At 45.8% G+C, this 27818-nt stretch overlaps 1 protein-coding gene across 1 annotated transcript; it reads left to right on the top strand.

The window, feature by feature from the left end:
- Nucleotides 1-147: 147 nt before the first annotated feature.
- On the top strand, nucleotides 148-7081 carry LOC122919799 (cis-aconitate decarboxylase-like). Its single transcript, XM_044268986.1, has 7 exons — nucleotides 148-261; nucleotides 1816-1870; nucleotides 2040-2170; nucleotides 4706-4774; nucleotides 5096-5200; nucleotides 5290-5495; nucleotides 5598-7081. The coding sequence occupies exons 1-7, from the start codon at nucleotides 148-150 to the stop codon at nucleotides 6517-6519; spliced, it is 1602 nt and encodes a 533-aa protein (XP_044124921.1). The 3' UTR covers nucleotides 6520-7081.
- The last annotated feature ends 20737 nt before the right edge of the window (nucleotides 7082-27818 follow it).

Below are 27818 nucleotides of genomic sequence, written 5' to 3'. Positions count from 1 at the left end.
GAATGCATTAGGGCTGGACGGATCCGTTCGGGGCCGCTTGTGAGAGCCTTTAAACGGAACTCACAAGCGGAGCCCCGAACGCTAGTGTGAAAGTAGCCTAATAAGAAGGATATGATGTAGGTGTGAGGCATGATGTAAGGATGCATGATGATCATACTTGTAGCAGACGACACAAGGAAGAACAGAAATCTCAGAAACAGAAACCTACAAGATAATGACTATAGTGACATGACCAAGGATCCATGTTTGCTAAGACGTCAGGTACATTACTTCCTGCAGAAATCCCCTGTCTGAGGCCCCACCTGCTGGAGGGGTGTAAACTCCAGGTTAGCTCCACCAATTTCCTTTGACATGACAGTGATGTAAAAATGGAAGACAATGATGTAAGGGTGCAGAACTGAATAAATATCACTGGACAGAACTAGAGAAACTAGACGGCAATACAACAACTCAAAACTCAACTCTGCAGCTCAGAAGACACCTTGTGCTCAAGATGCTTTCCACCCTTGTCCACGTAAGATTTTTAAATAATTTTGTTCAAATTCCTTTTTCTTTTTTATTTGGTGCTAGATACAAGGCAAGATAGATACTGTGCATTTCATGTGTCTAGTGTCAGGTTCAGGTTTGCTGTAACTGCATGTTGTTGTAATCAGTATTATTATTATTATTATTAATATTATTATTATTTTTCTTCTTTTGGATAGTACAAATGTAGGAGAAGAAGAAACTCACTAAACTGTGGTCTTAAACCCAATTAGATCACATCCCACCACCTTTAGTGTTACCTATGTATTTATTACATTCTATCTCCCAAATATATGCCCTCAATGCTTTTAAATATTTTCATCACCTGCATTTTCTGTCATATGACGGTCGAGCATCATCTAGTGGTGGGATCAAGCATTACACCCAAATGTAACTTTCTAATTTTTTGAAACAGAAACTGTTCAGATAGTTAAACTGTAAGGGTGTTTACACAAATAAATTTTAAATTGCCATTTTTCCACCACCAAAAAAAAAAAAATCTCCTTTAGTGCCTTGCTAGATTTTAAGACTGTCTAGAGAAGAGAACTTGGCTTTTTTAATAGTAAAATATGCCAGATTCATTAATGCCACATGTCAGCTTTATGCTGCAATATAATGGTGGTGTTAGGAAGAGAAAAGTAATTCTAGCAAAGGTGTCCCAAATCTATACTGTGACAAATTGTGATTTCTTTCTAAGTTATAATCTCTAAATATCATACACCATTAGTAAGTGTGACTCATTGGCCGTATGGCAAGTTCAGTAAACTGCAAGTATTTATTACACTCCTAGACAAGGCTTAAATAACACATTAATGCCACGTAACGTGGATCCATCAACTCCCCTGAAATCTTTGTTTCAATAAATACTTATATTCCCCATAATATAACAATTCTGGAGCACTTTCCTTAAGTTTCTTAGTTGTACTGTTCCTTTGTTATTTCTCCTGTAAATGTAGAAATATTTTGGCAAATAGGTGTAACCATTTCACTTGTCAAAGAGGTATGTTCCTACACAGTCTGAGGGTGTCCAGACATTGCTGACACTGTCAGGCTGTGCTTGGACACAACCTATTTACCTATTTTAATAACCAGCTTTTAATTTTGTCATACATCGACAGGAGGAATAAAGAAGGAACGACATAGCATATAGTAGTATGGGAAGTATTATTTGCTATAAAAAAAAAGGTGGCGATATTTCTTCTGTGCGTTCTATATTTAATGTAACCTAAGAAGAAATGTTAGAGTGCAGACTACAAATATTCCAGTTACAATGTTTCTCTTTTTTTCTAGAGCACCAAGAAAATTCCTGAACTATCAAGACACATTCACAAGTCGGCTGCGAAAGGTAAATAATCGTCTTGTTGCCCCCCAAAGTTCTAGGTTTGCCCCTACAAATGTGACTATATCAAAGTCTCATTTTACAAGAATGATAGTAATGCATGGGCTGAGAAGAAACAACAATGAAGGACATGCTGTATAGAACTTTATTAAATTATTCGTATTTTTATTTTCAGTGGTTATTGGAAACCAGTTGGAAGACACGGTCACAAACAGTTTTGCATCATTTATTAATGGGACACGCCCAGAGCATCTGTCTGATGTCGTCCGCCACAGAAGTAAACGTATGATACTGGACAACATTGGCGTGGGACCAGGGGCGTAGCTATAGGCTCATGGGCCCTGGTGCAAGAGTTCAGTTTGGGCCCCCCCTTACCTCAATACCGTTTCCTAACACCACCAGACCCCTGCACGCCCACCATGCCCAATGGCAGAACTAAAATCTCACCGAGAAAATACATTTTAATGCAATAAGTGCATGTACAGCTGCTCTCCATTTATTTTCTATGGGGCTGGTGAAAATAGCCGAGTGCTGGCTCGTCTATTTCCGTCGAGCCCGTAGAAGTGAATGGAAGCGGTGGCCGGTCATGCGCGGTACGCTCCCATTCACTTCTATGGGGAGCCGGCTTGGTGATGGCCGGACTGGAGTCCTCAAGCCACCACCTTGCGAGGCTCCGTTCTCGATATAGGTGCGGGTCCCAGTGGTGGGACCCGCACCTATAAGACAATGGGGGCATAGCCTAGCAATATGCCCCCATTGTCTATGATGAGACAACCCCTTTAAAGTGATAATTGACTTAAGCTTAGGCTGCTATGTTCACATGGCTATGGCGCTGCCGTGCCTGTGGCACCACAGCTATGTGAATGTACAGTAGTTGACACTTTAAAGGGATTCTGTCACCTCTCCTAACTCAAAATCGGATTTTAAAGCAGTCATGCAGCACAGATTACCTTGAATAGGCTGTGCTCTTCTATCTTGTAATCCGTCCAGTAGTTTAGGAGAAAAACAACTTTTAAGATTATGCAAATTAGCCCTGAAGGTGCCCAGAGGGGCGTTATGTTCCCCTTAGTGTGCCCAGTACCGCCCCTCTTACAGTGCCCAAAAACGCCTTCCTCCTGAATCCCTAACCGCCCACAGCGTCTCATCCCTCTCATCCCCCTCCCTCACGTCCGAGCGAAGTCTCGCGCAGACGCAGTACCCACTGAGGGCTGCGCCAGTGCAATCTGCAGGAGACTGAGGGAAGAGCGAGCATCGGACGTCACTGGGCTCGGCGCATGCCCAGTGACGAGGATGAAGCTCCTGCCCTCAGTCTCCAGCAAATCGCACTGGCGCAGCCCTCAGTGGGTACTGCGTCTGCGCGAGACTTCGCTCGGACGTGAGGGAGGGGGAGGAGAGGGATGAGACGCTGTGGGCGGTTAGGGATTCAGGAGGAAGGCGTTTTTGGGCACTGTAAGAGGGGCGTTACTGGGCACACTAAGGGGAACATAACGCCCCTCTGGGCACCATCAGTGCTAATTTGCATAATCGTAAAAGTCGTTTTTCTCCTAAACTACTGGACAGATTACAAGATAGAAGAGCACAGCCTATTCAAGGTAATCTGTGGTGCATGGCTGCTTTAATATCCGATTTTGAGTTAGGAGAGGTGACAGAATCCCTTTAAGGCTACTTTCACACTTGCGCTTGATCGGATCCGTTCTGAACGGATCCGATCATATTAATGCAGACGGAGGCTCCGTTCAGTACGGATCCGTCTGCATTAATAACTTAGAAAAATTTCTAAGTCTGAAAGTAGCCTGAGCGGATCCGTTCAGACTTTCAATGTAAAGTCAATGGGGGACGGATCCGCTTGAAGATTGAGCCATATGGTGTCATCTTCAAGCGGATCCGTTCCCATTGACTTACATTGTAAGTCTGAACGGATCCGCACGCCTCCGCACGGCCAGGCGGACAGCTGAACGCTGCAAGCAGCGTTCAGCTGTCCGCCTGTCCGTGCGGAGGCGAGCGGAGCGGAGGCTGAACGCCGCCAGACTGATGCAGTCTGAGCGGATCCGCTCCATTCAGACTGCATCAGGGCTGGACGGAGGCGTTCGGGTCCGCTCGTGAGCTCCTTCAAACGGAGCTCACAAGCGGACCGACGAACGCTAGTGTGAAAGTAGCCTAAGTCAAGTCTAAAACGGGGATACATCAGGAGGCAACTAGGTAGTGGCAGTGTACCCCCCAAACTGAGGTGACATGCTGTACAGCCACACTACAGCAGTGTCACTCACCCAGTGCAAGTAGAACCCAGCCCCATCCCAAGCCATCACAATCTGGGGAAACCAGTAGAAACTGGCTAGTTTATACACAGACTACTAGCAACTAGGTCCTGGGCCCCTGGCCCTACCAGCCTGTAGCAGGAGTGGCCGACCCTTCCACATCAGTTAAGCCTCCGCTCATGCTGGCTGCTGTGCTGGTATCTCCCAGTCAGTCCCCATTCCTTCCCACCCAGCACCATTGCTCTGTAGAGCTCTGCTGGTCACGCCGCCTCACCTCACTCACTCCCTGCAGCAGGCATGCACAGCTTCACATCGACGTCCGGCTCACAACTCTCCCACACACTAACAACGGGAGCGGAGCCAGGCCCTCTCCTGAATGTGCCTGCACGTACTACACAAGCTCTGCCTCTGCCCCCACCACTATGTGAACTTAGCCGGAATTGTATGTAAATCACTAGCGCTGCCTGCAGACAGTTCTGAAGCAGCACTTTCATTGTTTACTGGGACTCTGTCTCTCCTGGGGGGCCCCGTGGGCCCCCCTGACTTAGGGGCCCGGTCGCAATTGCGACCGCTGCGACCCCTATAGCTACGCCACTGCGTGGGACTGGTTGGCAGCAGAACACATGTCTTTAACATTGTGCTGAAATACTGCCAGGTAAAGAATGTCTTGGGTGACTATATAGTTACATGTAGGGTACATTAGAAGGAGATGAGTGCAGATGGATTTACTGTGTATGTCCATTGTGATCACTTTTGTAATACAGTAAATTGTTTTCTGAGCCGAAGTTATAAGGCAGTAGATACATCTCTAGGGAAACTGTAAATGGTGGAGTCACATTAAAGTATTATGCATGTCAGTAATTATTCCTGAGATATGTGGATCAGTTATATCCGTGTCATGCTTAAATCTTGGATAGTTGTACTTCTAGCATATCAATATTATTTATATTCTTGTTTATATCATTCATTGTTTTAGGACCTATATTTCTCGGCTCATGGCAATACTACCCTCTGTTCAGTCTTTGGCCAAAAAGGTTTGAAGCTCTCACCAACCCTGGCAGCCTATGCCAATGGAGTTGCTGTAAGTAAAGATACACAGCAAAAGAAAATATAATAACGTAATAGATCCATAGAATTAGGCTTGTATAGATGATGTCCCTATTCACACAGGTTCACTCCATGGACTTTGATGACACATGGCATCCTGCCACTCATCCATCAGGCGCTGTGCTTCCTGCCATTCTGGCTCTGTCTCAGATGCTTTCACATGCCAGAAGAGTCAGTGGTGAGGAGCTCCTGACAGCTTTCAATGTGGGCATTGAAATACAAGGAAGACTGATGAGTTTTTCTAGTGAGGCAAAGAATATTCCTAAAAAGTGAGTAGTGAGCTCCACCCGAGTGCATAATCCCCATTGCATAAGAAAATTCTATTATAGCTAATTGGAACTAATTCATGATATAATGTTTTCTGTACACAGGTTTCATCCACCTTCTGTTGTTGGCACCATGGGAAGTGCAGCAGCTTCAGCCAAGCTCCTTTCATTAAACAAAGATCAATGCACCCACGCCCTGGCAATTGCAGCCTCTCTCGCTGGTGCTCCAATGGCAAATGCTGCCACTCTAGCCAAGCCATTACACATTGGTAATGCAACTAGGTTAGGTCTTGAAGCCGCCATTCTGGCTGCTAACGGTATGGAGGCCAACTCTCTCATACTTGATGAGGTGCCTGGCTGCTCTGGTTTTAGTGCTTTTTATAGTGACTACCAGCCTAAGGCTCTCACCTCACCAGGAAAGCAGTATGAGTTTCTTCTTGAGAAGCAAGACATTGCTTTCAAGTCTTTTCCAGCACATTTAGGAATGCACTGGATAGTTGATGCTGCTGTTTCCGCGAGAAGCAGGTTTGAAGAGCAATATGGATCATTTGACCCATCCACTATCCAGACAATTGTTCTTAGAATTCCAGTCTCTAAATACATTAACCGACCCTATCCAGATTCAGAACATCAGGCTCGTCACTCCTTCCAGTTCAATGCCTGCACTGCACTGTTAGATGGTGAAGTAAATATCAGGTCTTTCCATGAAGACAAAATATTGCGTAAAGAAATCCATAACCTGCTGAGCAAAGTGATAGTGGAACACCCACAAGACAACGAAGCCAACTTTGACAAGATGTATGGAGAAGTGGTCCTGCTGCTGAAAAATGGAGACGTGATGATTGAAAAATGTCACACTTTTTATGGGCACTGGAGAAAACCTCTGAGCCGAGAATCTCTACTGAAGAAATTTTTGTCCAATGCTAGACACGTCCTACAGGAGGACCAAATTGAAGGTGTAATACAGATGGTAGAAAATCTAGAAAGTGTCACAGACAGCTCACAGTTACCACATCTGCTGCAGTAAATTTTCAAAAAAAAATATTTTATTATATGCAATATTTTGTAGTTAAAAAGGGGACAAGAAAAAATTTCAATGCACGATATGCAAGGAGCTGAAAATGCAAAGCAAGAGCCTGCCCTGTTTCTGTTGCCACACACAGACACACAAAAAATATGAAACTAAAAGGTTTAGTAGGACCTCACCCTTGCTTTCCTTTCTTAGGGTGGGTTCAGACATTGCATTTTTTGAGCCAAAGCAAGAAGTAGGTTGAAAGGGAATGAAATATATATATATAGGAAAAACTCCTATCTGCTGGATCCCTTATTGGCTTTGACTTCAATGGGTCAGCATTTTGCAGCAAAGTATGGGACATCTTTTGTGGAACAGACATATGAATGCGAACAGCAGATGGATGCCGTCCGAGCACTGTGCGCATCTGTATGTCCGTTCTGAAAAAAACAGAACCTGTTCTATACTTTTCCGGACTGCAAACCCATTGAGGTCAATGAGTCTGCAAGAGAATGTGGATGCGACACGGACCACATCTGTATTTTGTAGATCCAGCAGTGTGAATGCACCCTTGGAAAGTTTTCTTGTAATTACTGGGGATTTTAAAGAGTACACTTGAACTACCATATGCAATATTTGTATAAGCCTATGTCAGTGGTTCTCAACCTTTCTAAAGCCGTGACCCCTTAATACAGTTCCTCATGTTGTGGTGACCCCCAACCATTACATTTTTTTCCTTGCTACGTCATAACTAATTTTGCTACTGTTATGAATTGTAATGTAAATATCTGATATGCAGGATGTATTCATTCATAACCACAGAACTTTAGCATAAATACAAAATATTTGTAAACCAAATAAATAACTTTAAACTAAATAATAAACAACAAATACCCCCTAAAAAATAAATCAGTGGTGCGCACAGTACCCCTCAAATAAATAACTCAGTGGTGCTTCAAGTCCCCCCCAAATAAATAAATCAATGGTGCTCAGGGTCCCCCAAATAAATAAATCAGCGGTGCTTCATGTCCCCCCAAATAAATTAAGCCTTGCTCAGCCAATTAATTAAAATAAAATTAGCCAGGCTCAATTAAATCATTGGTGGCAGTGGTGCTCAGCGGCAGTGTCATTAATGAAAAAACTCGGACCTCAGCATCCAGACGTCAGGCTCCTTCAAGCACAGGCAGTGATAGGACATCACTTCCTGTGCGCGAGGATAAGGGGCCGCTGCCGTTGTGCGGGCGACCCACAATAGGAAGCCTCAGGCGACCCCCTGGAAAGGGCCGATCGACCCCCAAAGGGGTCGCGACCCCTAGGTTGAGAACCACTGGCCTATGGGAAGGATATTGTTTATAAGTTAATTAAGTCTTGATGATATTTATGTATATTTATATTTAAATGTATTCAATGTTGTTCGGTTGTTGCATGTGATTCCATGTATTTCCAGGTCTTTCACTGGAAATTGTCCTAAGAATGTGACAAGTCTGATTATCCTGTATGGGGGTGACTGCCACTGACTGTGAAAGCTGCTGCAAGCAATATTCTCTCACTCACAGGTCTGCTGATTTGCGCACGTCATGCAGTTTAAGGGGAAGTTCATCCTCCACAACTAATTTATTGTTGGTCTAATGCATAATTAAAAATTAAGAAAAATTTTTAAATAATCTTGATTAATAATATCCTAACATTTTGTGTCAGCTACCTTCTAGACCTCTATGTTCGCTCTTCCATTAGGAGCCTCCATCAGTAGTTTAGATTAGCGCAGCATGTAGCACCATTCTGTCCAAACAACTGAAACCTTGTCAAAAGTATAATTCAATGGGGTTCAATTCTTTGTATGTTCGGTCCAGAAGTGAGCAGAACATAACTTCTGCAGTAATTTATCTATTTAGAGGTGAAGGGAATTTGATTTATGATTCATCGGCTTGTGTGGAGTCTTGAAATGTTAGTGAACTCTGCTGATTTATGTAAACCAACCACAGTGCTCTGCTGTATGATAGCTCAGCCTTGCTGAAGGTACCTACTATGACTTCAACTGCCTTGTACATTATTTGTGAAATATATAATCAAATATTTTTCATACAGTATTTATTTTTGCAGCCTGCGTTCTTTATGTCAAAACCAAATCACAAAAAAATTACTTTTGACAACAGTATAGAGCAGTAGAAATACTAAATACCCACGTTTAAAGGGGTTGTCTCACTGCCCTGGTGGCAAGTAGTTGGTTTCCAATGGGGTTGCCTTCTGTTGGAAATTTGGGCCCCATAATTCTGTCAGAAACTAATCCCAACAAAGGCCAATCCAACATTGATGCTGAGAGTATGATTGTCTACTGAGCCATAGAAGAAACTTAAAAACACATTTAAACAACAGGTTTTATATATATATATATATATATATATAATACAACAGATAGTGCAGCAGCACAGTCAGACGTTGTGCGCTGGGTGCAATATTCCTCAGAGAGGCTGGCTTGTCCTCCAATATGTATATTCACCAAATGAAGAGGCAGCACTTCCAGTCATGGGTGATAGGGTGATGACCCCAAACTTTATTCCCAGCAACGTTTCGGCCTTCTCTCTGAGGCCTTTGTCAAGCTACAACAATGCTAAAATGTGGGCTCTATATACCCACAATTCATTACAAAATCAGTGCAATTAGTGAAAACCTGTGTGGACAATTAAGTCACATGACCATCCAACATTATAATGTCACATGACTATACAAGTGCAAATCTTATTAATATCACATCATAAAACCATCGTACAGCGTATTTCAGACAATAGTCAAAAGTGGATCATACATGATATGTGTCGCATATCATAAATGCGATGTACAGACATCAATATTCAAAATGTTACATCCGGTGTTCACAATCTCATAAGTGATCACAAGTGTACAAACATTAAAGAGTTAAAATCATTATACAGCTGTATCTTATAATTAAAATCGGTGAGACCAACCGTCATGGCGTAGCCCAGTGTGCCTGCTTCAGCGTCTCCCCGTCTACCAGGCGCATGCGCCGCGACGAGCGTCAAGCGTCACCCTCCACCCATGGCCGCGTCATCACGCACGCTCCCTGGAACGCAACAGCGCCCAGTGGAACGCATCGCTGACGAGGCGGCCACAGGGGGCAGGGCAAGAGCATACACCCATCCGGATCGCATTACCAGGCGTCTGGGGGGCGTGTTAGTAGCCTAGGTGACAACATGGACCGCTGTCAAAGAGGGGGACCAGATCATGTCACCCAGCACAATCAAGAGACCGACATTGGATGGAACAGCAACGATGGGTACAATAGGGGTCATCACCATATAATCGGCAAATGTAGCCGAAATGGTGCCTTCACCCCTATTGTCAACAACATTGCTGCCTTCTTAGGCTAATAAGCAGCTATCAAGGGAGGGATCCTTCCCATCTCCTTGCCTAATCCTATAAATAGAAACCGAGGCCGTCTGGCTTACTGATTCCCGGCCAGAAATTGCCTCTCAATTCCTCTGGAATATTTGCCGGTCGGATAGTCTTGACGTGCAGTTAGTAACTTGTCATGGTAGCCCCTCCCGAACAGCAATCCATGGTCACCATCAAGCTTGCACACTGGGGTAGTCCATATACGGTCCGGTCCAACTGTAAGACAAAGGTTCTTCTATTTTCCTCAATTCTTTATCTATAGATATAGAGGGAAAAGGGTGTAAGTAGATTCCTACAACATTCTATAACAATAGCATTGTCGTATATCACCCCCATCAAGCAGGATTACTTGTGTCACCCCCACGCCTGGTGAGCAAATAGCACATTACCTATCCACATAATTCCCATCTGCACTCAGCATTAAGACCTGCGGGCCTAAGCGTACCTAACTTATGTATCCACATAATCTCGCGCTGTTTCAACTTTTTCTCCCTGTCACCTCCCCTTTTGAGTGGGGGGATATGGTCAATCACCCTAAACTTAAGGTCCCTTTCCTTGTGTCCAGCCTCAACAAAATGTTTGGGTACTGGGAGGTCCCTTCGTTTTTGGCGGATCGAGTACCTGTGATAGTTCATTCTCGTCTTAGCATCACATGTAGTCTCCCCAACGTATAGGAGACTACATGGACATGACAACAGGTATACGACGAATGAACTGTCACAGGTCAGATAGTGTCGGATCCCAAATACCTTGTGTGTAACTGGATGCGTGAACGTATCTCCCTTTAGCATATAGCTACAATTTACACAATTCAGACATGGATAGCTTCCGCATTTCTTACGGCCCATATATGTCTGGACTGTGGTTTTCACACCCGCTACCTCTGCTTTTACCAATTTATCTCGTAAGTTCTCAGTTCTCCTGTAGGACATTAAAGGGGGCACTGCAAATTCATTAACATGACCAAGATTACTATATAGTATAGGCCAATGCTTCCTGATGGCCTTGGCCACCTGATCACTGCCCTCTGTATAGGTGGAAATGACACTGAAAGTGTCTGGTTACAACCCAATATACTGATGTATGTAAGGAGTTCATTATTGACCTGCTCGGTGTGGTGCTCAGATACAACTATTTTGCTTTCCAAAATGGCTACTATCTCCAACAGCGTGGAACCGCTATGGGGTCTAACATGGCGCCCACGTACGCCAATATCTTCATGGCCGGCCTGGAGACTGGGCACGTCTATGTGTCCCACCACTTCAGCCATGTGCTGGGGTGGTGGAGATACATTGATGACGTGTTCGTCATCTGGGGGGGCGATGAAGATGAATTGGCTCAATTCCATCTATTCTTGAATAATATGGATCCAGAAATCCAGTTTACTCTGACGCACTCCACCGAGCAGGTCCAATTTTTGGACACCATGGTGATGAAACAGGACAATAGGTTGGTAACAGACCTTTATATTAAGCCGACTGATTGTAACAAACTTTTAAAGTTTGAAAGCTGCCACCCACGACCTATGGTAAGGTCTTTGCCACGAAGTCAATTTCTTCGTATCCAACGCATAGTGAAAAATCCTCCACTGAAAAATAAAAGATTAGCTGAGATGGCTGACAAGTTTCGGCATAGGGGATACCCAAGAAAATTAGTCCAAAAACATTTAGATGATTTAGATCAGAGGAGACCTGAGAAAGTGATCAACCAAGCCAGAATACCATTCATTTCCACCTATACAGAGGGCAGTGATCAGGTGGCCAAGGCCATCAGGAAGCATTGGCCTATACTATATAGTAATCTTGGTCATGTTAATGAATTTGCAGTGCCCCCTTTAATGTCCTACAGGAGAACTGAGAACTTACGAGATAAATTGGTAAAAGCAGAGGTAGCGGGTGTGAAAACCACAGTCCAGACATATATGGGCCGTAAGAAATGCGGAAGCTATCCATGTCTGAATTGTGTAAATTGTAGCTATATGCTAAAGGGAGATACGTTCACGCATCCAGTTACACACAAGGTATTTGGGATCCGACACTATCTGACCTGTGACAGTTCATTCGTCGTATACCTGTTGTCATGTCCATGTAGTCTCCTATACGTTGGGGAGACTACATGTGATGCTAAGACGAGAATGAACTATCACAGGTACTCGATCCGCCAAAAACGAAGGGACCTCCCAGTACCCAAACATTTTGTTGAGGCTGGACACAAGGAAAGGGACCTTAAGTTTAGGGTGATTGACCATATCCCCCCACTCAAAAGGGGAGGTGACAGGGAGAAAAAGTTGAAACAGCGCGAGATTATGTGGATACATAAGTTAGGTACGCTTAGGCCCGCAGGTCTTAATGCTGAGTGCAGATGGGAATTATGTGGATAGGTAATGTGCTATTTGCTCACCAGGCGTGGGGGTGACACAAGTAATCCTGCTTGATGGGGGTGATATACGACAATGCTATTGTTATAGAATGTTGTAGGAATCTACTTACACCCTTTCCCTCTATATCTATAGATAAAGAATTGAGGAAAATAGAAGAACCTTTGTCTTACAGTTGGACCGGACCGTATATGGACTACCCCAGTGTGCAAGCTTGATGGTGACCATGGATTGCTGTTCGGGAGGGGCTACCATGACAAGTTACTAACTGCACGTCAAGACTATCCGACCGGCAAATATTCCAGAGGAATTGAGAGGCAATTTCTGGCCGGGAATCAGTAAGCCAGACGGCCTCGGTTTCTATTTTATAGGATTAGGCAAGGAGATGGGAAGGATCCCTCCCTTGATAGCTGCTTATTAGCCTAAGAAGGCAGCAATGTTGTTGACAATAGGGGTGAAGGCACCATTTCGGCTACATTTGCCGATTATATGGTGATGACCCCTATTGTACCCATCGTTGCTGTTCCATCCAATGTCGGTCTCTTGACTGTGCTGGGTGACATGATCTGGTCCCCCTCTTTGACAGCGGTCCATGTTGTCACCTAGGCTACTAACACGCCCCCCAGACGCCTGGTAATGCGATCCGGATGGGTGTATGCTCTTGCCCTGCCCCCTGTGGCCGCCTCGTCAGCGATGCGTTCCACTGGGCGCTGTTGCGTTCCAGGGAGCGTGCGTGATGACGCGGCCATGGGTGGAGGGTGACGCTTGACGCTCGTCGCGGCGCATGCGCCTGGTAGACGGGGAGACGCTGAAGCAGGCACACTGGGCTACGCCATGACGGTTGGTCTCACCGATTTTAATTATAAGATACAGCTGTATAATGATTTTAACTCTTTAATGTTTGTACACTTGTGATCACTTATGAGATTGTGAACACCGGATGTAACATTTTGAATATTGATGTCTGTACATCGCATTTATGATATGCGACACATATCATGTATGATCCACTTTTGACTATTGTCTGAAATACGCTGTACGATGGTTTTATGATGTGATATTAATAAGATTTGCACTTATATAGTCATGTGACATTATAATGTTGGATGGTCATGTGACTTAATTGTCCACACAGGTTTTCACTAATTGCACTGATTTTGTAATGAATTGTGGGTATATAGAGCCCACATTTTAGCATTGTTGTAGCTTGACAAAGGCCTCAGAGAGAAGGCCGAAACGTTGCTGGGAATAAAGTTTGGGGTCATCACCCTATCACCCATGACTGGAAGTGCTGCCTCTTCATTTGGTGAATATATATATATATATATATAAATATACTAACAGAAGGAACTGGCTTCGCACGATTATATTTCATCCATTTCATTTAATGTTTGTGTGTCATTAAAAGATATTGACTTAATGCCCCCAAAACAGTGACCTCTACAGCATCTCACCCCCTTAACACTGACCCCCCCCCCAGTGCCCCTCCAACTTAAAATGGGACCTCCACAGCAGCCCACCCCTTTAACAGTGAGTTCCGCAGCACTCCACCCCCTTGACAGTGACCTCCACAAGGGTCTGCCCCTTAACAGTGACCTCTACCGCACCCCGCCCCTTATCACTGGCCTCCTTAGGGGAACATCCCCTTAACTGTGACCTCCTCCACTCCCTGCCCCCTTAACAGTGATCTCCACAGCGGCTGCCCCTTCATTAGTGACCTCCACAGTACCCCATTTCCTTAACAGTGATTTCTACAACACCCAGCCTCCTTAACAGTGGCCTCTACACCCCTCTGCCCTTTAACACTGACCTCCATAGCGGACCATCCCCTTCACTGTGACCTCCACAGCAGCCTGCCCCCTTAACTGTGACCTCCACAGCACTTCACTCCCTTAACAGTGTCATCCACAGCACCCTGCCCCTTTAAAGCTGACCTACAGCAGTAAAGAAAAATGGATGGGTTGTTATGGAAACCAGGTGTAAAACTGTGTGTATGTCAAGACTCAGGGTCTGCAAGCTTCTATTGACTGATAATGGTCATGTGACGTGTGTATGGCAGTTGAGATATGAGTGAAAAACCTGTAGGCTTCTATTGGCTAATGCAGGCCATGTAATGGTGCCATATTTGCATGTTTTGGGAATATCTCAGGAACGGTACGTCCTAGTGAGATGAGACCCAGCCTAATACCTTCCTGGACAGCAGACAGTGGCGTAGCTATAGGGGTCGCAGCGGTCGCAATTGCGACCGGGCCTCTAAGTCAGGGGGGCCCACGGGGCCCCCCAGGAGATAAGGAGTAAAGCCTTGGCCCGGGTAGTTTATAACACTTGCGCGCTGCAGGTGGCGCCGGCGGCTAAGTTCAGAGGGGCGGAGACAGAGCAGTGTATGCAGGCGCAGGCTCAGACAGAGGATGGAGGTCCCGCTCCCGTAGCAGTACTGGCCGGATGTGGGGGAGAAGATGCGACTCGCGAGTGAGGGAGGTGAGGGTGGTGACGAGCAGAAGGTCACGGTCAGCAACCTGTGTGAGAGGCGCTGTCTGAATATGAGGAGGGGGTCTCGGTGTGTGAGGAGCTGTCTGAATATGAGGAGGGGTCTCGGTGTGTGAGGCGCTGCCGCTGTCTGAATATGAGGAGGGGTCTCGGTGTGTGAGGAGCTGTCTCTGTATGGGGAGCAGCGCATGGTTACATCCCAATCCCATAAGTTCCGTTCCCTGGATAGCTGACACTTATTTGGCTGGGACAGGACTGTGACTTCATATGTGCTCAGCAGTTCAGTGGGAGGCTTTGATACAACTTGGTCCTGCATGTTCTGTCCTTGTTAATGCTGGAAGTATTGCCCTATTAACACATTGCTGTGCCCCACACACTTTATAAGTGCTGCTCACTGTAAGGCTGACTCAGTAGTGCCCTCCTCACAATTTTGCTTCCTTTAAGGCTACTTTCACACTTGCGGCAGGACAGATCAAACAGGCTGTTCACCCTGTCGGATCCGTCCTTCCGCTATTTCGCCGGACCGCCGCTCAGTCCCCATTGACTATAATGGGGACGGGGCGGAGCTCCGGCGCAGCACGGCAGTGCATGGCGAAAGGCCTTTCACCGCGAACTGCCATACTGCGCCGGAGCTCCGCCCCGTCTCCATTATAGTCAATTGGGACGGAGTGGCGGCACGGCGACATAGCGGAAGAACGGATCCGACAGGGTGAACAGCCTGTCGTATCCGTCCTGCCGCAAGTGTGAAAGTTCCCTTAGTGACCGCCTTGCAATAATGTTGCCCCTTTAATGCCCTTTACAATAGTGTTGGCCCTTCGAGCAGCCTTACAATGCCACCTATACAATAGTGTGGCCCCCTTAGTGTCCCCCACAATAGTGCTGCCCTGTAGTTTTAATAAAATAAAAAAGTAATACTCACCTATCCCAGTCCCCAAGATGATTGGCGCACACCTTCCCCCTATCTGGTGTTCTCCCCCTGCTCAGCTCAGCAGGAACCATGACATTACTGCATTGCAGCCGCCCAGGGGCGTAGATATAGGGGGTGCAGAGGTAGCAGTCACTATCGGGCCCAGAAGCCTGAGGGGGCCCAAAGACCCTTGTGCTTCATAAGAAGACACCGGTATTATAGAAAGCGCATGCTGGTCAAGTTACACCTTTGGCTGGAGGGAAGAGGTTAGGTCAAGATTTGGCTTGGGTGGTGCCGTTTCAATTTTCTCCTCCCCTGCCCCTAGCCACAAAGCACAGAGGGAAGGGGGGCCCAAACTAAATTCTTGCACCAGGGCCCATGAGCCTTTAGCTACGCCCCTGACACCAGATGTACCTATTGCCAAATTTACTGCAGATCTGTCCAGTCGTTTTGTCACAGAAAGAAACTCATATATGTATTAAGGCAATTTGCCTGAATTTGTGGGAGGGGCTGAGTTCCACCTCCAGCCTATTTAAGGCACTCCCCTTACCTGGCTCCTGTACCGTCTGAGGTCTGAACTGCTTGAAAGAGAGTCACTTGAGAAGTCACTGGAGAGTTACTTGAGAGTTGCTGAGTTTCTGGAAGTTCGTCGCCATTGGTGTTCTGGATTTTGGAGCATACCTTGTCCATTCATCTTGTTCCTACCCGATTTCACCGCAGATCGCGTTTGCCCCTAAAAACCGGCGGCACTGCGCATGCGCGGCTGGTTCCGTCCAGAGCATGCGCAGTGTCCAGGCTGACATCCACCGCCGAAACGAGTACAGGGGGTCGCCGGCATCCGGGGTTTGTCCGTCTCTCCAGGCTAGCCGGCGGAGCCCCGGAGCAGGCGGTCAGCCTCCTACCCCACACTCACTAGGAAGCACGGACGCTGGGGCATCCGAGGTAACATGTGCTTCCAGGAATATGCTTATCAGGCAATACAACCATGTCAAATGTTAAGCGGCTCCTACATGGGTTGCCCCATACCTTGCTGACAATTCATACAGTGTTCATACCGATGTCCGGCTCCTCTTTGTGACCAAACTCCATCCAGCACAGTACACAGGTCATATCCTGGCTTCATCATGATTTTACCATGCATAAATTCTGTATGTAACCCCCACCTCCGCCATCCCATGTAGGTGCCGTAAGTGCTTGCACTAAGGCTAACGCGCATTGTGCTGGGGATAGATCGTAGCTCTACTCAGGTCATTCATGTTTACAGCCACAACATAATTCTGAATCACAGGCAGCAAGCATTTTATTACCACCCCATGGGTATACAATCGTGTGGAAACCACCATAAATGTCACTTTCATGTACTCATAATCATCCTCCATCACACATAGAGCTTCCCTTGTTTAGCCCTGACAGGGGGAAAAAAATAAATAAAAATTTAACCACATGGTATGGCGCCTACATAGACCATGCGGTCACACGTTCATGATGGTCATTTCAGCCTACATGCTAGGCCTCATTTCTCACGTCTTGATCCAACCAGTCACACGCGCAAGCATGTACTTGTTTTCATACTCACGTTTATGATTCCATCAAGGTCATGTGTCTGTTCGCAACACAGTCCACACTCGTCATACTACTTTCTTTTAACCCCTTTTAAGCGGTCAAGCATAGACATATTTTGCTCTACACGTGTGTTCTGTGAATTTTCTTACCACCAGGTACGTACACCTGCTCTTACGATTTTCCTCCATACATTTCAGATGACCCCGTCAGGGATAGTGTGCTGGCATTAGGGTCACAGGCATCCCACTAGGTTACCCCGTCTTGGCTTCGCCATCAGTTAGTGGTCCCGCGAGGCCAACACCCCGCCTCAAACGTTCAGAGGCATCCGCCCATCGAGCCACACGTTAGCAAGCCGCCTCGCATGTTGTATAGAGAGGGCCTCACCTGTCACTCCCTTCCCCTATTTTCTGTCTTACAGTCACCGAGAGGCCTTAACCACTTCAACCCCGCTAGCTGAAACCCCCTTCATGACCAGGCCACTTTTTACACTTCTGCACTACACTACTTTCACCGTTTATCGCTCGGTCATGCAACTTACCACCCAAATGAATTTTACCTCCTTTTCTTCTCACTAATAGAGCTTTCATTTGGTGGTATTTTATTGCTGCTGACATTTTTACTTTTTTTGTTATTAATCAAAATGTAACGATTTTTCTTCAAAAAAATGAAATTTTTCACTTTCAGCTGTAAAATTTTGCAAAAAAAAACGACATCCATATATACATTTTTTGCAAAATTAATTGTTCTACATGTCTTTGATTAAAAAAAAAATGTTTGGGCAAAAAAAAAAATGGTTTGGGTAAAAGTTATAGCGTTTACACACTATGGTACAAAAATGTGATTTGCGCTTTTTGAAACAGCTCTGACTTTCTGAGCACCTGTCATGATTCCTGAGGTTCTACAATGCCCAGACAGTAGAAAAACCCCACAAATGACCCCATTTCGGAAAGTAGACACCCTAAGGTATTCGGGGTGTCTTCTTTCCAAAATGGGGTCACTTGAGGCGTAGTTATACTGCCCTGGCAATTTAGGGGCCCAAATGTGCGAGAAGTACTTTGCAATCAAAATGTGTAAAAAATGGCCTGCGAAATCCGAAAGGTGCACTTTGGAATATGCGCCCCTTTGCCCACCTTGGCTGCAAAAAAGTGTCACACATCTGGTATCGCCGTACTCAGGAGAAGTTGGGGAATGTGTTTTGGGGTGTCATTTTACATATACCCATGCTGGGTGAGAGAAATATCTTGGCAAAAGACAACTTTTCCAATTTTTTTATACAAAGTTGGCATTTGACCAAGATATTTCTCTCACCCAGCATGGGTATATGTAAAATGACACCCCAAAACACATTCACCAGCTTCTCCTGAGTACGGCGATACCAGATGTGTGACACTTTTGCGCATCTAGGCTGCAAAAGTGCCCAAATTCCTTTTAGGAGGGCATTTTTAGACATTTGGATCCCAGACTTCTTCTCTCGCTTTAGGGCCCCTAAAAAGCCAGGGCAGTATAAATACCCCACATGTGACCCCACTTTGGAAAGAAGACACCCCAAGGTATTCAATGAGGGGCATGGCGAGTTCATAGAAATGTATTTTTTTGGCATAAGTTAGCAGAAATTGATTTTTTCTTTGTTTTTTCTCACAAAGTCTCACTTTTCACTAACTTAGGACAAAAATTTAAATCTTTCATGGACACAATATGCCCCTCAGCGAATACCTTGGGGTGTCTTCTTTCCAAAATGGGGTCAGTGGTGGGGTGTTTGTACTGCCCTGGCATTTGAGGATCTCCGCAATCATTACATGTATGGCCAGCATTAGGAGTTTCTGCTATTCTCCTTATATTGAGCATACAGATAATGAGATTTTTTTTTCCCGTTCAGCCTCTGGGCTGAAAGAAAAAAATGAACGGCACAGATTTCTTCATTCGCATCGATCAATGTGGATGAATAAAATCTCTGCCCAAAAAAAAAAAGGAGGGGAAAGGCGTCTGCCAGGACATAGGAGCTCCGCCCAACATCCATACCCACTTAGCTCTTATGCCCTGGCAAACCAGATTTCTCCATTCACATCAATCGATGTGGATGAATAAATCATTGCCGGGATTATTTTTTTTTTTTTTTTTTTTTACATACAAAGTGTTTGCTAAAGCATAGGAACGCCGCCTCCTCCTCAGCTCGTATGCCTTGGCAAACGTATCTGTTACTGCAGAGTAGAAATCTCGTCTTGCAGCGCCGCATACACCGACTTGCGTGTAATCTGACAGCAGCGCAATGCTTCTGTCAGAATGCACATCAGTGCTGCAGCTAGTCGATCGGTTGGTCCACCTGGAAGGTAAAAAAAAAAAAAAAAAAAAAAAAAAAAAAAAAAACAGGCCGCAACGCAATAATTTTATTAACTTTGGAACAGAACATATAAACTTTAACTTTTTGAACTAAACATTAACCTTTTTGCTTACTGGTGTTTTTTTTTTTTTTTTTTTTTTTACCTTTATAGAACAAACCTCTCCTTCCCCATGGGTCAATGTGCAAAGCGCAAATCGCCCAAAGATGTGGCGAAGTGCGTTATGCACTTTGTCCCAGGTGAAAGGAGACGTTTGCAGCAGCTGTGTGAGTGAATGGGCCCTAATAGCCCTGTGTGCCTGTCCTGGTGAGATGTGATCCCTATGCTAGGTGTACCTGTGTGTGGTACTTCCGGAAACACTCCCCTAAGCATAGGGCAGGGTGATCAGGGGAGTCAGGACAGAAATAGCGGGTGTCACGCCTTATTCCACTCCTGCTACAGACACGACATCTTTTTCAGGGTGACGGTTGGGTTGAGGTACGGCAACGACATTGGGGAAATGTCGCTCGTGTAGACGGCTAACTACACTGGTGGATGGGGCCACGGAACCTCCTGGGTACAGGAGGTTCTCGATGATCTCTTCCTGAAATTTGAGGAAGGATCCGGTTCTCCCAGCCTTACTGTAGAGAACAAAACTATTAGTACAGAGCCAATTGAATTAAATATACAGACACCTTCTTATACCAGCGTCTGGTTCTGCGGGAAACTAAATACGGAGACAACATCTGGTCATTGAAGTCCACCCCTCCCATGTGAAGGTTATAGTCGTGGACTGAGAGGGGCTTTTCAATGACACGGGTTGCTCGCTCAATTTGTATTGTCGTGTCTGCGTGAATGGAGGAGAGCATGTAAACGTCACGCTTGTCTCTCCATTTCACCGCGAGCAGTTCTTCGTTACACAGTGCGGCCCTCTTCCCCCTTGCAAGACGGGTGCTAACGAGCCGTTGGGGGAATCTGTCCCTATCCCTAATCTGTTTTGTATGTTCGCTATGGTCCTTATTTTTATTTTTATTATTGTGATTCACTTCACTCGCTTCACTTCTCCCCTCTGGTTATACAATGTTTCCCTTTCATATCCTTTTTCAATAATAATGTTACTCTGTTTTTCATAGTCTTCCATGTTAGTACAATTCCTTTTGATACGTTGCAACTGTCCTTTCGGTACATTGCATATCCAAGGCTTATAGTGACAACTACTCCTCTCGATATACCCATTACGATCAGTCGGCTTAAAATAAGTTTTAGTTATAATTTTACCTTGTTCTAGCCTGATCTCAAGGTCCAAAAAATGGATGGTGTTTCTGCTAATGTCTTCAGTAAAGTTTATATTCCACACGTTAGAATTAATGTGTGAAATAAAATCGAATAATGCTTTTTCAGTACGGTGCCAGATACCGATGCAGTCATCAATATACCTTTTCCAAAGTTGGAGACTGCCATTCTCAGTATCTCTCTTTAGGGCGGGGGAGATATTAAAATGTTTTATAAATTGTTTTATTTATATGTCATTTTAAATGTTATGTGATTTTATGTGATTGTTTATGTTGCACACTATGCATATGTCTGACATCCGACATTTATTGGTTGATTGACATGATATTGGACAACGGAAGTCCGTTTTAGTTCCGGGGTAGAAGTGATCTTTTACTCGTGGTTTGCAGCGGCGTTTGTACCGCAGCCCCTGAAGAAGCTAATAGCGAAACCCGGGTCGGGCAATTCTATGTGCATGTTTACAACTTTATAAATTGTGAGTACAATAAACCCCTTACCTTAAAGATATCGAGGGTATTGCACCATCTGTTCTGTTCCTTCTTGAAGATATTCAGATTCAGTGTTTGGAATCAGTGGTTGGTGACTCATGACGAGATCTGCGGACCAGCAGGAAGTGGATTACAACTTCTTCGTATGAACAATACGTCTCTGCGATTATTGCCTCTGATAGCTGGATAAGATTTCAGTTTCCCGTTTTTAGAGGATTAAAATAACTGACAAACTGTTGATTTCGACTGAACCTACTCCCTTAAGGGTACCGCTGCTGTAGTCCAATATTTTTATACCAGATAACGCTTATATATTTTCTCAAGGGTGCAGGTAGGGTGGCCATTCAGGTCACCCTCAAAAGACAGACTTAAAAACCCCGTCCCCACTAAGTCACTCCCCTGATCGGTTAGGTCACACCCTTCGCACACCGCAGTCAGCGGGGATTGAAAAAACAAAGGGAAAAATCAACTTCTGTCAGCTGAAGGGAGGGTTACTTTCTCCCTGCAGCAGACGCTCAGACAGTGCAGTGCTGTTGTCTGAACGTAATCTGTTCAAAAGGACATCCCTGTGTCCATCCAGGCCCTGCGCCGGACGGAAGATAGGGAGTCTGAAAGCCGGACCTCTGGCCACCCTAGGGGCAGGCTGCTGTGAAGGTCACAGTTAAGGGGGTGGGGTGTTGTGGAGCTCACATTTTAAGGGAACGGAGCCCTGTGGAGGTCACTGGTAAGGGGGCGGGTTATTGTGGAAATCGCTGTTAACGAGACGGGGTACTCTGGGGCAACCGCTGTGGAGGTCACTGTTAAAGGGGAGGGGGCGCTGTGGATGTTACTGTTATAGTGGATACTGTCGATATCATTTAACGACACACATAAACATTAAATAAATAGATGAAATATACCCGTGCGAAGCCAGGTCCTTCTGCTAGTATATATATTTACAGCCAGATGAGGTCAAATACCAGCCCATATTTTAAATGCCGGTCCGGGTTTTGGCAGCACCTGGCTGTCCTTAAATAGGTAGCTGGGCTCAGAAGCTCTGTCTCTGTGTTGGGATCTGGGAGCCTTGTGTCTGGATTAAGGCTTGCTACCTGTTTGGCATGAAAACAGGTTGGTGCTGCTATCAGCAAGGACTCCTTGAGGCAGAATTACCACATGGTGTGAATTACCACCAACACCGCAAGGTGACTTTTTTGTTTGAATATGACTGCTTGTTTTGTCACTTGCCTAAAGTGTGAATAAAACACTGAACAGTTTGATCCAAAGAACTTGTTGTTGCCTCTATACTGTGTTTAGTATCGCGGTCTCTTGGATGTAGCCAAAGAGGCATGGGAACAACAACCCACTCCATATAAAAGTGTTATTGAGTACGTTACCCAGATGCAAGAATGGATAGAGACAGTGTTGCCTCTTCTTTTGGAGCATATAGAGGCAGCTCAGCGAGCCCAGAGTTGGGTCTATAATCGTCAGGCTCGGATCTTTAACCCGAGTGATTGGGTTTTGGTTCTGGTACCGACCATGTACAGTAAGTTCCTGGCTAGATGGCAGGGGCCCTACGAGGTACTCGAGAAAGTTGAAGATGTGAACTACAAGGTACACCAGCCAGGGTGGCGAAAGCCGGGACAGATTAACCACGTTAATTTGCTTAAGCCGTGGAAGGATAGGGAGACCTCTACGGAAGACAGCCCACGTCCGGGTTTTATAAGGGAAGAGGTTCCGGCCCCTTTGTCTGATGCAAGGGAAGAGGTTGCTGCCAGTAAAAGTTGCTGACAGCCTCTCCTCTAAACAAGCTCAGGAGGTCATGGAGTTCGTTAGTCGAAACACCGATGTGTTCTCTGACCTCCCCGGAAGTACTTCCACAATCCAGCATGACATTGTCACGGAACTTCAGGCCAAAATCCGGTTAAAACCATACTGGGTACCCGAGGCTCGACGACAAGCCATCTCAGAGGAAGTGCAGTTAATGCTGCAACTAGATGTCATTGAGGAGTCTAAAAGTGAGTGGGCCAGTCCTATAGTCTTAATACCCAAGCCAGCCGGGACATTACAGTTTTGTAACGATTTTCGTAAACTGAACGAGATTTCCAAATGCAATGCGTATCCCATGCTCTGGGTGGATGAGCTTATCGAGAGGTTAAGACAAGCCTGGTATTTTTCTGTTTTGGACCTCACGAAAGGGTACTGGAAGATGCCCTTAATGGAGACTGCCAAAAAGAAAAACTGAGGGGCTGTATCAGTACAAGGTGCTACCCCTTAGTGTGCATTGTGCCCCCTGCCACTTTTCAATGGCTTATAGACATTGTGCTGCGTCCACATCGTCGGTACGCTTCGGCTAAGGCTACTTTCACACTAGCATTCGATCGGATCCGTTCTGAACGGATCCGATCATATTAATGCAGACGGAGGCTCCGTTCAGTACGGATCCGTCTGCATTAATAACTTAGAAAAAATTCTGTGAAAAGTGTGAAAGTAGCCTGAGCGGATCAGTTCAGACTTTCAATGTAAAGTCAATGGGGGACGGATCCGCTTGAAGATTGAGCCATATGGTGACATCTTCAAGCGGATCCGTTCCCATTGACTTACATTGTAAGTCTGAACGGATCCGCTCGCCTCCGCACGGCCAGGCGGACAGCTGAACTCTGCAAGCAGCGTTCAGCTGTCCGCGCGGAGGCGTGCGGAGCGGAGGCTGAACGCCGCCAGACTGATGCAGTCTGAGCGGATCCGCTCCATTCAGACTGCATCAGGGCTGGACGGAGGCGTTCGGGTCCGCTCGTGAGCTCCTTCAAACGGAGCTCACGAACAGACCTATGAACGCTAGTGTGAAAGTAGCCTTACCTGGACGATATTGTCATCCACAGTAGTAACTGGGAAAGTCACCTACCCAAAGTGCAGGCTGTAGTGGACTCCCTTGGGAAGGCGGGACTAACCACGAACCCCAAAAAAGTGCGATAGGGTTAGAGGAGACTAAATACCTGGGGTACGTCATTGGGCGCGCAGTCATCAAACCCCAAGTGAACAAAATAGAGGCAAAACGAAATTGGCCCCGACCTGTCACCACTTGGCAAGTAATTCCTGGGAATGGTGGGCTATTACATGAGGTTTGTCCCCCACTTTGCTACGGTGGCTGTGCCATTGACAGGGCTCTTGAAGGGACACAAGTCAATGATGGTTCGCTGGGATGATCGGGCGGAAGAGGCTTTCTCCGCTTTGAAGTCAGCCCTGTGCGGGTCCCTGGTTTTGGTGACACCCGACTTCAAAAGGGAGTTTATAGTACAGATTGATGCCTCCAAAGTAGGCCTCAGTGGTGTACTGTCTCAGGAAGTCAACGGGTAGGGGGCGTGGTTTGCCGGTCGTGAAAGATGGCTGCGTGAAGCGAGAGCTCCAGCGAACCTCCAGCGTCAGCGGGACTGAACACCCCATATCCATTTGATTAACACCCGCCTACTGAGACCAGACAGACCCAGTGATGACCAGAGGCAAACGGTCGGGTAAGAAATAGGGAAAGCTGGACTTTTACCTTGAAAAATGCCAAAATGGCGCCGCTTCCCCGCCTCTGCCTCGAACACCAGGACCTGACCACCCAGGTGTCCGGAACGATCTGCTGGAGACCCCTGCGGAGATAATGTCGGCCCGTCTTCGTCTGGGCCGTCTGAAACCTCGGCACCGCAAAACATGATCAGGGCTGACCGGAACCCCCTGACAATGAGCCCAGTGTAGCGCGCCTCCATAAATGCGCCATCTTCCTCATCAACTCCGGAGCGGCAGTCGCCTGCAATTTCAAAAGAGGTAAGCAAACATACTATACTCACCATGCAGGCGATCCCCACTAATGATCAACCAACGTCTGGTAACCTGCTGAAGGACATGTTAGTCCTCTTCAGTCAATCTATACAGAAGATTTATCTTCCTTTGTCCTCTCACTCTAAACAGCAGTGGAGGCCATGGATAGCAGAGTCAGCCATGTGGAATCTAAAATGGGTGATTTTGCCACCTCACATAACCAGCTCATAGAAGCGCATAATGAGCTATCAGAAGAACTGGACTACCTCAGAGCCAAATTAGTGGACCTTGAAGACAGGTCCCGCCGCAATAATCTTAAATTCTGCGGTATCTCTGAAGAAATTGCCACTAAATATCTGGCATCTTATCTTCAAGGCCTCATGAAAACCCTGATCCCAACTCTTTCCACTCATGATCTAATCCTAGACAGAGCACACAGGGTAATGAGACCAGAAAGTCAACGGGTAGGAGCATCCCGTTGTCTTGCTCAGCTGTAAGCTCACCCCAGCCGAGACCCGGTATAGTATAGTGGAGAGAGTGCCTGGCTATCAAGTGGGCACTCCAGTCTCTCTGCTATTATTTATTGGGGAGAAAATTCCACCTGGTGACTGACCACTCCCCTCTCAAGTGGATGAGCCAGGCCAAGGACAGAAATTCCCAGGTCACCGGATGGTTTCTCTCCCTACAAAACTAAGTTTTCGGTGGAACACAGGGTAGGCCGGTTACAGGGAAACGCGGATGCCCTGTCCCGGGTACACCGTCTGGTGTGTGTTCACCCCCTCAGGGTTGAACAAAGGGGGGGGGGGGGGGGGGAATGTGACACAGTAAGAGGTTTGGTCTGGGAAAACAGGTATTTTCCTGCCAGCATGTGCTGCTGGGCTGATTTACAGTCAGGTGAGGTCAAATACCGCTCCGGGTTTCGGCAGCACCTGGATGTCCTTAAATAGGCAGCTGGGCTCAGAAGCCATGTCTGTGTGCTTGGATCTGAGGCCTGTGCTGGGCTGGAGAGCTGAGCCCCGTGTGTCAGGTGAACAGGCCACCTAAAGCCTGTATTTAGACTTTGGCAGAACTGCCACCAAGGTGATTTTTTGTTATATGGGTGTGAAGTAACACCAACACTGCAAAAGTGACATTTTGTTTTTGGCACCATGTGTGAATAAACACTGAAGTTTGAATTACAAACTTGTATTTTGCCTCTGTAAAGCGCCAGCTCATCCTAACAACCAGAGCAAATCCCCACAATATGTAAATGAAATGGCCGCCTCCACTGACGAACAGGCAATTGTCGGGAAGGAACACTTCCTTCCTGACAATCGTCAGCTCAGTTGAGCAGGGTAAAGGGGCTTTTACCTAAACTAGTTTATAAATGTAGCTCTCCACTGCCATGGCGCCTACTTGTGTTTACCCAAAATACAATCCAGAACCAGACAAAAAGAAATATCTTTGCTCATATCAGTTTATATTTTATCTGAATAAAACGAATGAAGTAATTTTGGTTTTCTTAAATCCAGTATGTAAAGCAGAGAGAACTTTATAGAATGGAAAAGAAAAGAAAATACATTTGTGTAAATAAAACATAAAAACAATAAATATATGTTACAGACAGACAATATTACTATAATTGTACATCACTGCAAAGTACAGAATGTATTGGGAAATGTAGTTACTGTTCATTAGGTAAAGAACATAAGAAACATGATACACTAGGTGAGAAATTCTGTGATTTCTGCATAAAAGTCCCTTTATTGTGTTTTATAAATGTGACAGTTTAAGGATACTTTCACACTTGCGTTCGGAGCGGATCCATCTGGTGTCTGCACAGATGGATCCGCTCCTATAATACAGACGATGGGATCCGTTCAGAACGGATCCGTCTGCATTATGTTCTAAGTCTGAAAGCTAGTCAGACGGATCCGTCCAGAATTTACATTGAAAGTCAATGGGGGACGGATCCGTTTAAAATTGAGCCATATTGTGTCAACTTCAAACGGATCCATCCCCATTGACTTACATTGTAAGTCTGTACGGATCCGTTTGGCTCCGCACGGCCAGGCTGACACCCGAACGATGCAAGCCGCCATACTGATGCATTCTGAGCGGATCCGCATCCACTCAGAATGCATTGGGGCTGTACGGATCTGTTCGGGGCCACTTGTGAGAGCCTTCAAACGGAACCCTGAACGCAAGTGTGAAAATAGCCTAAAAGGAGTTAGTCACTTCCTTAAAGCACTACATGCATAGTACTGCTGCCTCTGAATCTCTATATGCAAACCGCTATTGGAATACATTGACAGGGCTTTTGTGTCCACTCTCACAATGGAAAGGACCTTCTGAGCAGCAGTTCACAAGTGTTCTCAGTCTATTCTAGAGGCAAACTGCAGCAGACATCGCAGAAACGGGATGAGCATCAGCATAGTCAGGGGCAGCGGTACTGCACTTAAAGAGGTATACCGGTTTTAATGATTACATTTATTTATATAGACAATAGGACAGCTGTTCTGAAACTACAACTCTAAGAATCCTCCTTTCACTTCTGTGGGAGTTACAAAAACGGCTGATTAAGTTTTTATGCTGGGCATTGTAGTTTCACAGCAGCTGGAGTGCTGAAGGTTGCTGATCCCTGCAATAGGATGTTGAACAATTTCTAATATACATCCGTTTTACAATTTTGCTTGCAGATATTTATTATATATCCA

This window comes from Bufo gargarizans, chromosome 9, assembly GCF_014858855.1.
Source record: "Bufo gargarizans isolate SCDJY-AF-19 chromosome 9, ASM1485885v1, whole genome shotgun sequence".
Lineage (NCBI taxonomy): Eukaryota > Metazoa > Chordata > Amphibia > Anura > Bufonidae > Bufo > Bufo gargarizans.
Note: the sequence above shows the minus strand (reverse complement) of the source record. Positions and strands in the feature narration are given on the sequence as shown.

Coding starts and splice junctions, on each gene's coding strand:
- LOC122919799 (XM_044268986.1), top strand. CDS start 148: ATGATCATACTTGTAGCAGACGACACAAGGAAGAACAGAAATCTCAGA. Junction 262..1,815: donor CATGTTTGCTAAGACGTCAG/GTACATTACTTC, acceptor CTTTTTTTCTAG/AGCACCAAGAAAATTCCTGA. Junction 1,871..2,039: donor TCACAAGTCGGCTGCGAAAG/GTAAATAATCGT, acceptor TTTTATTTTCAG/TGGTTATTGGAAACCAGTTG.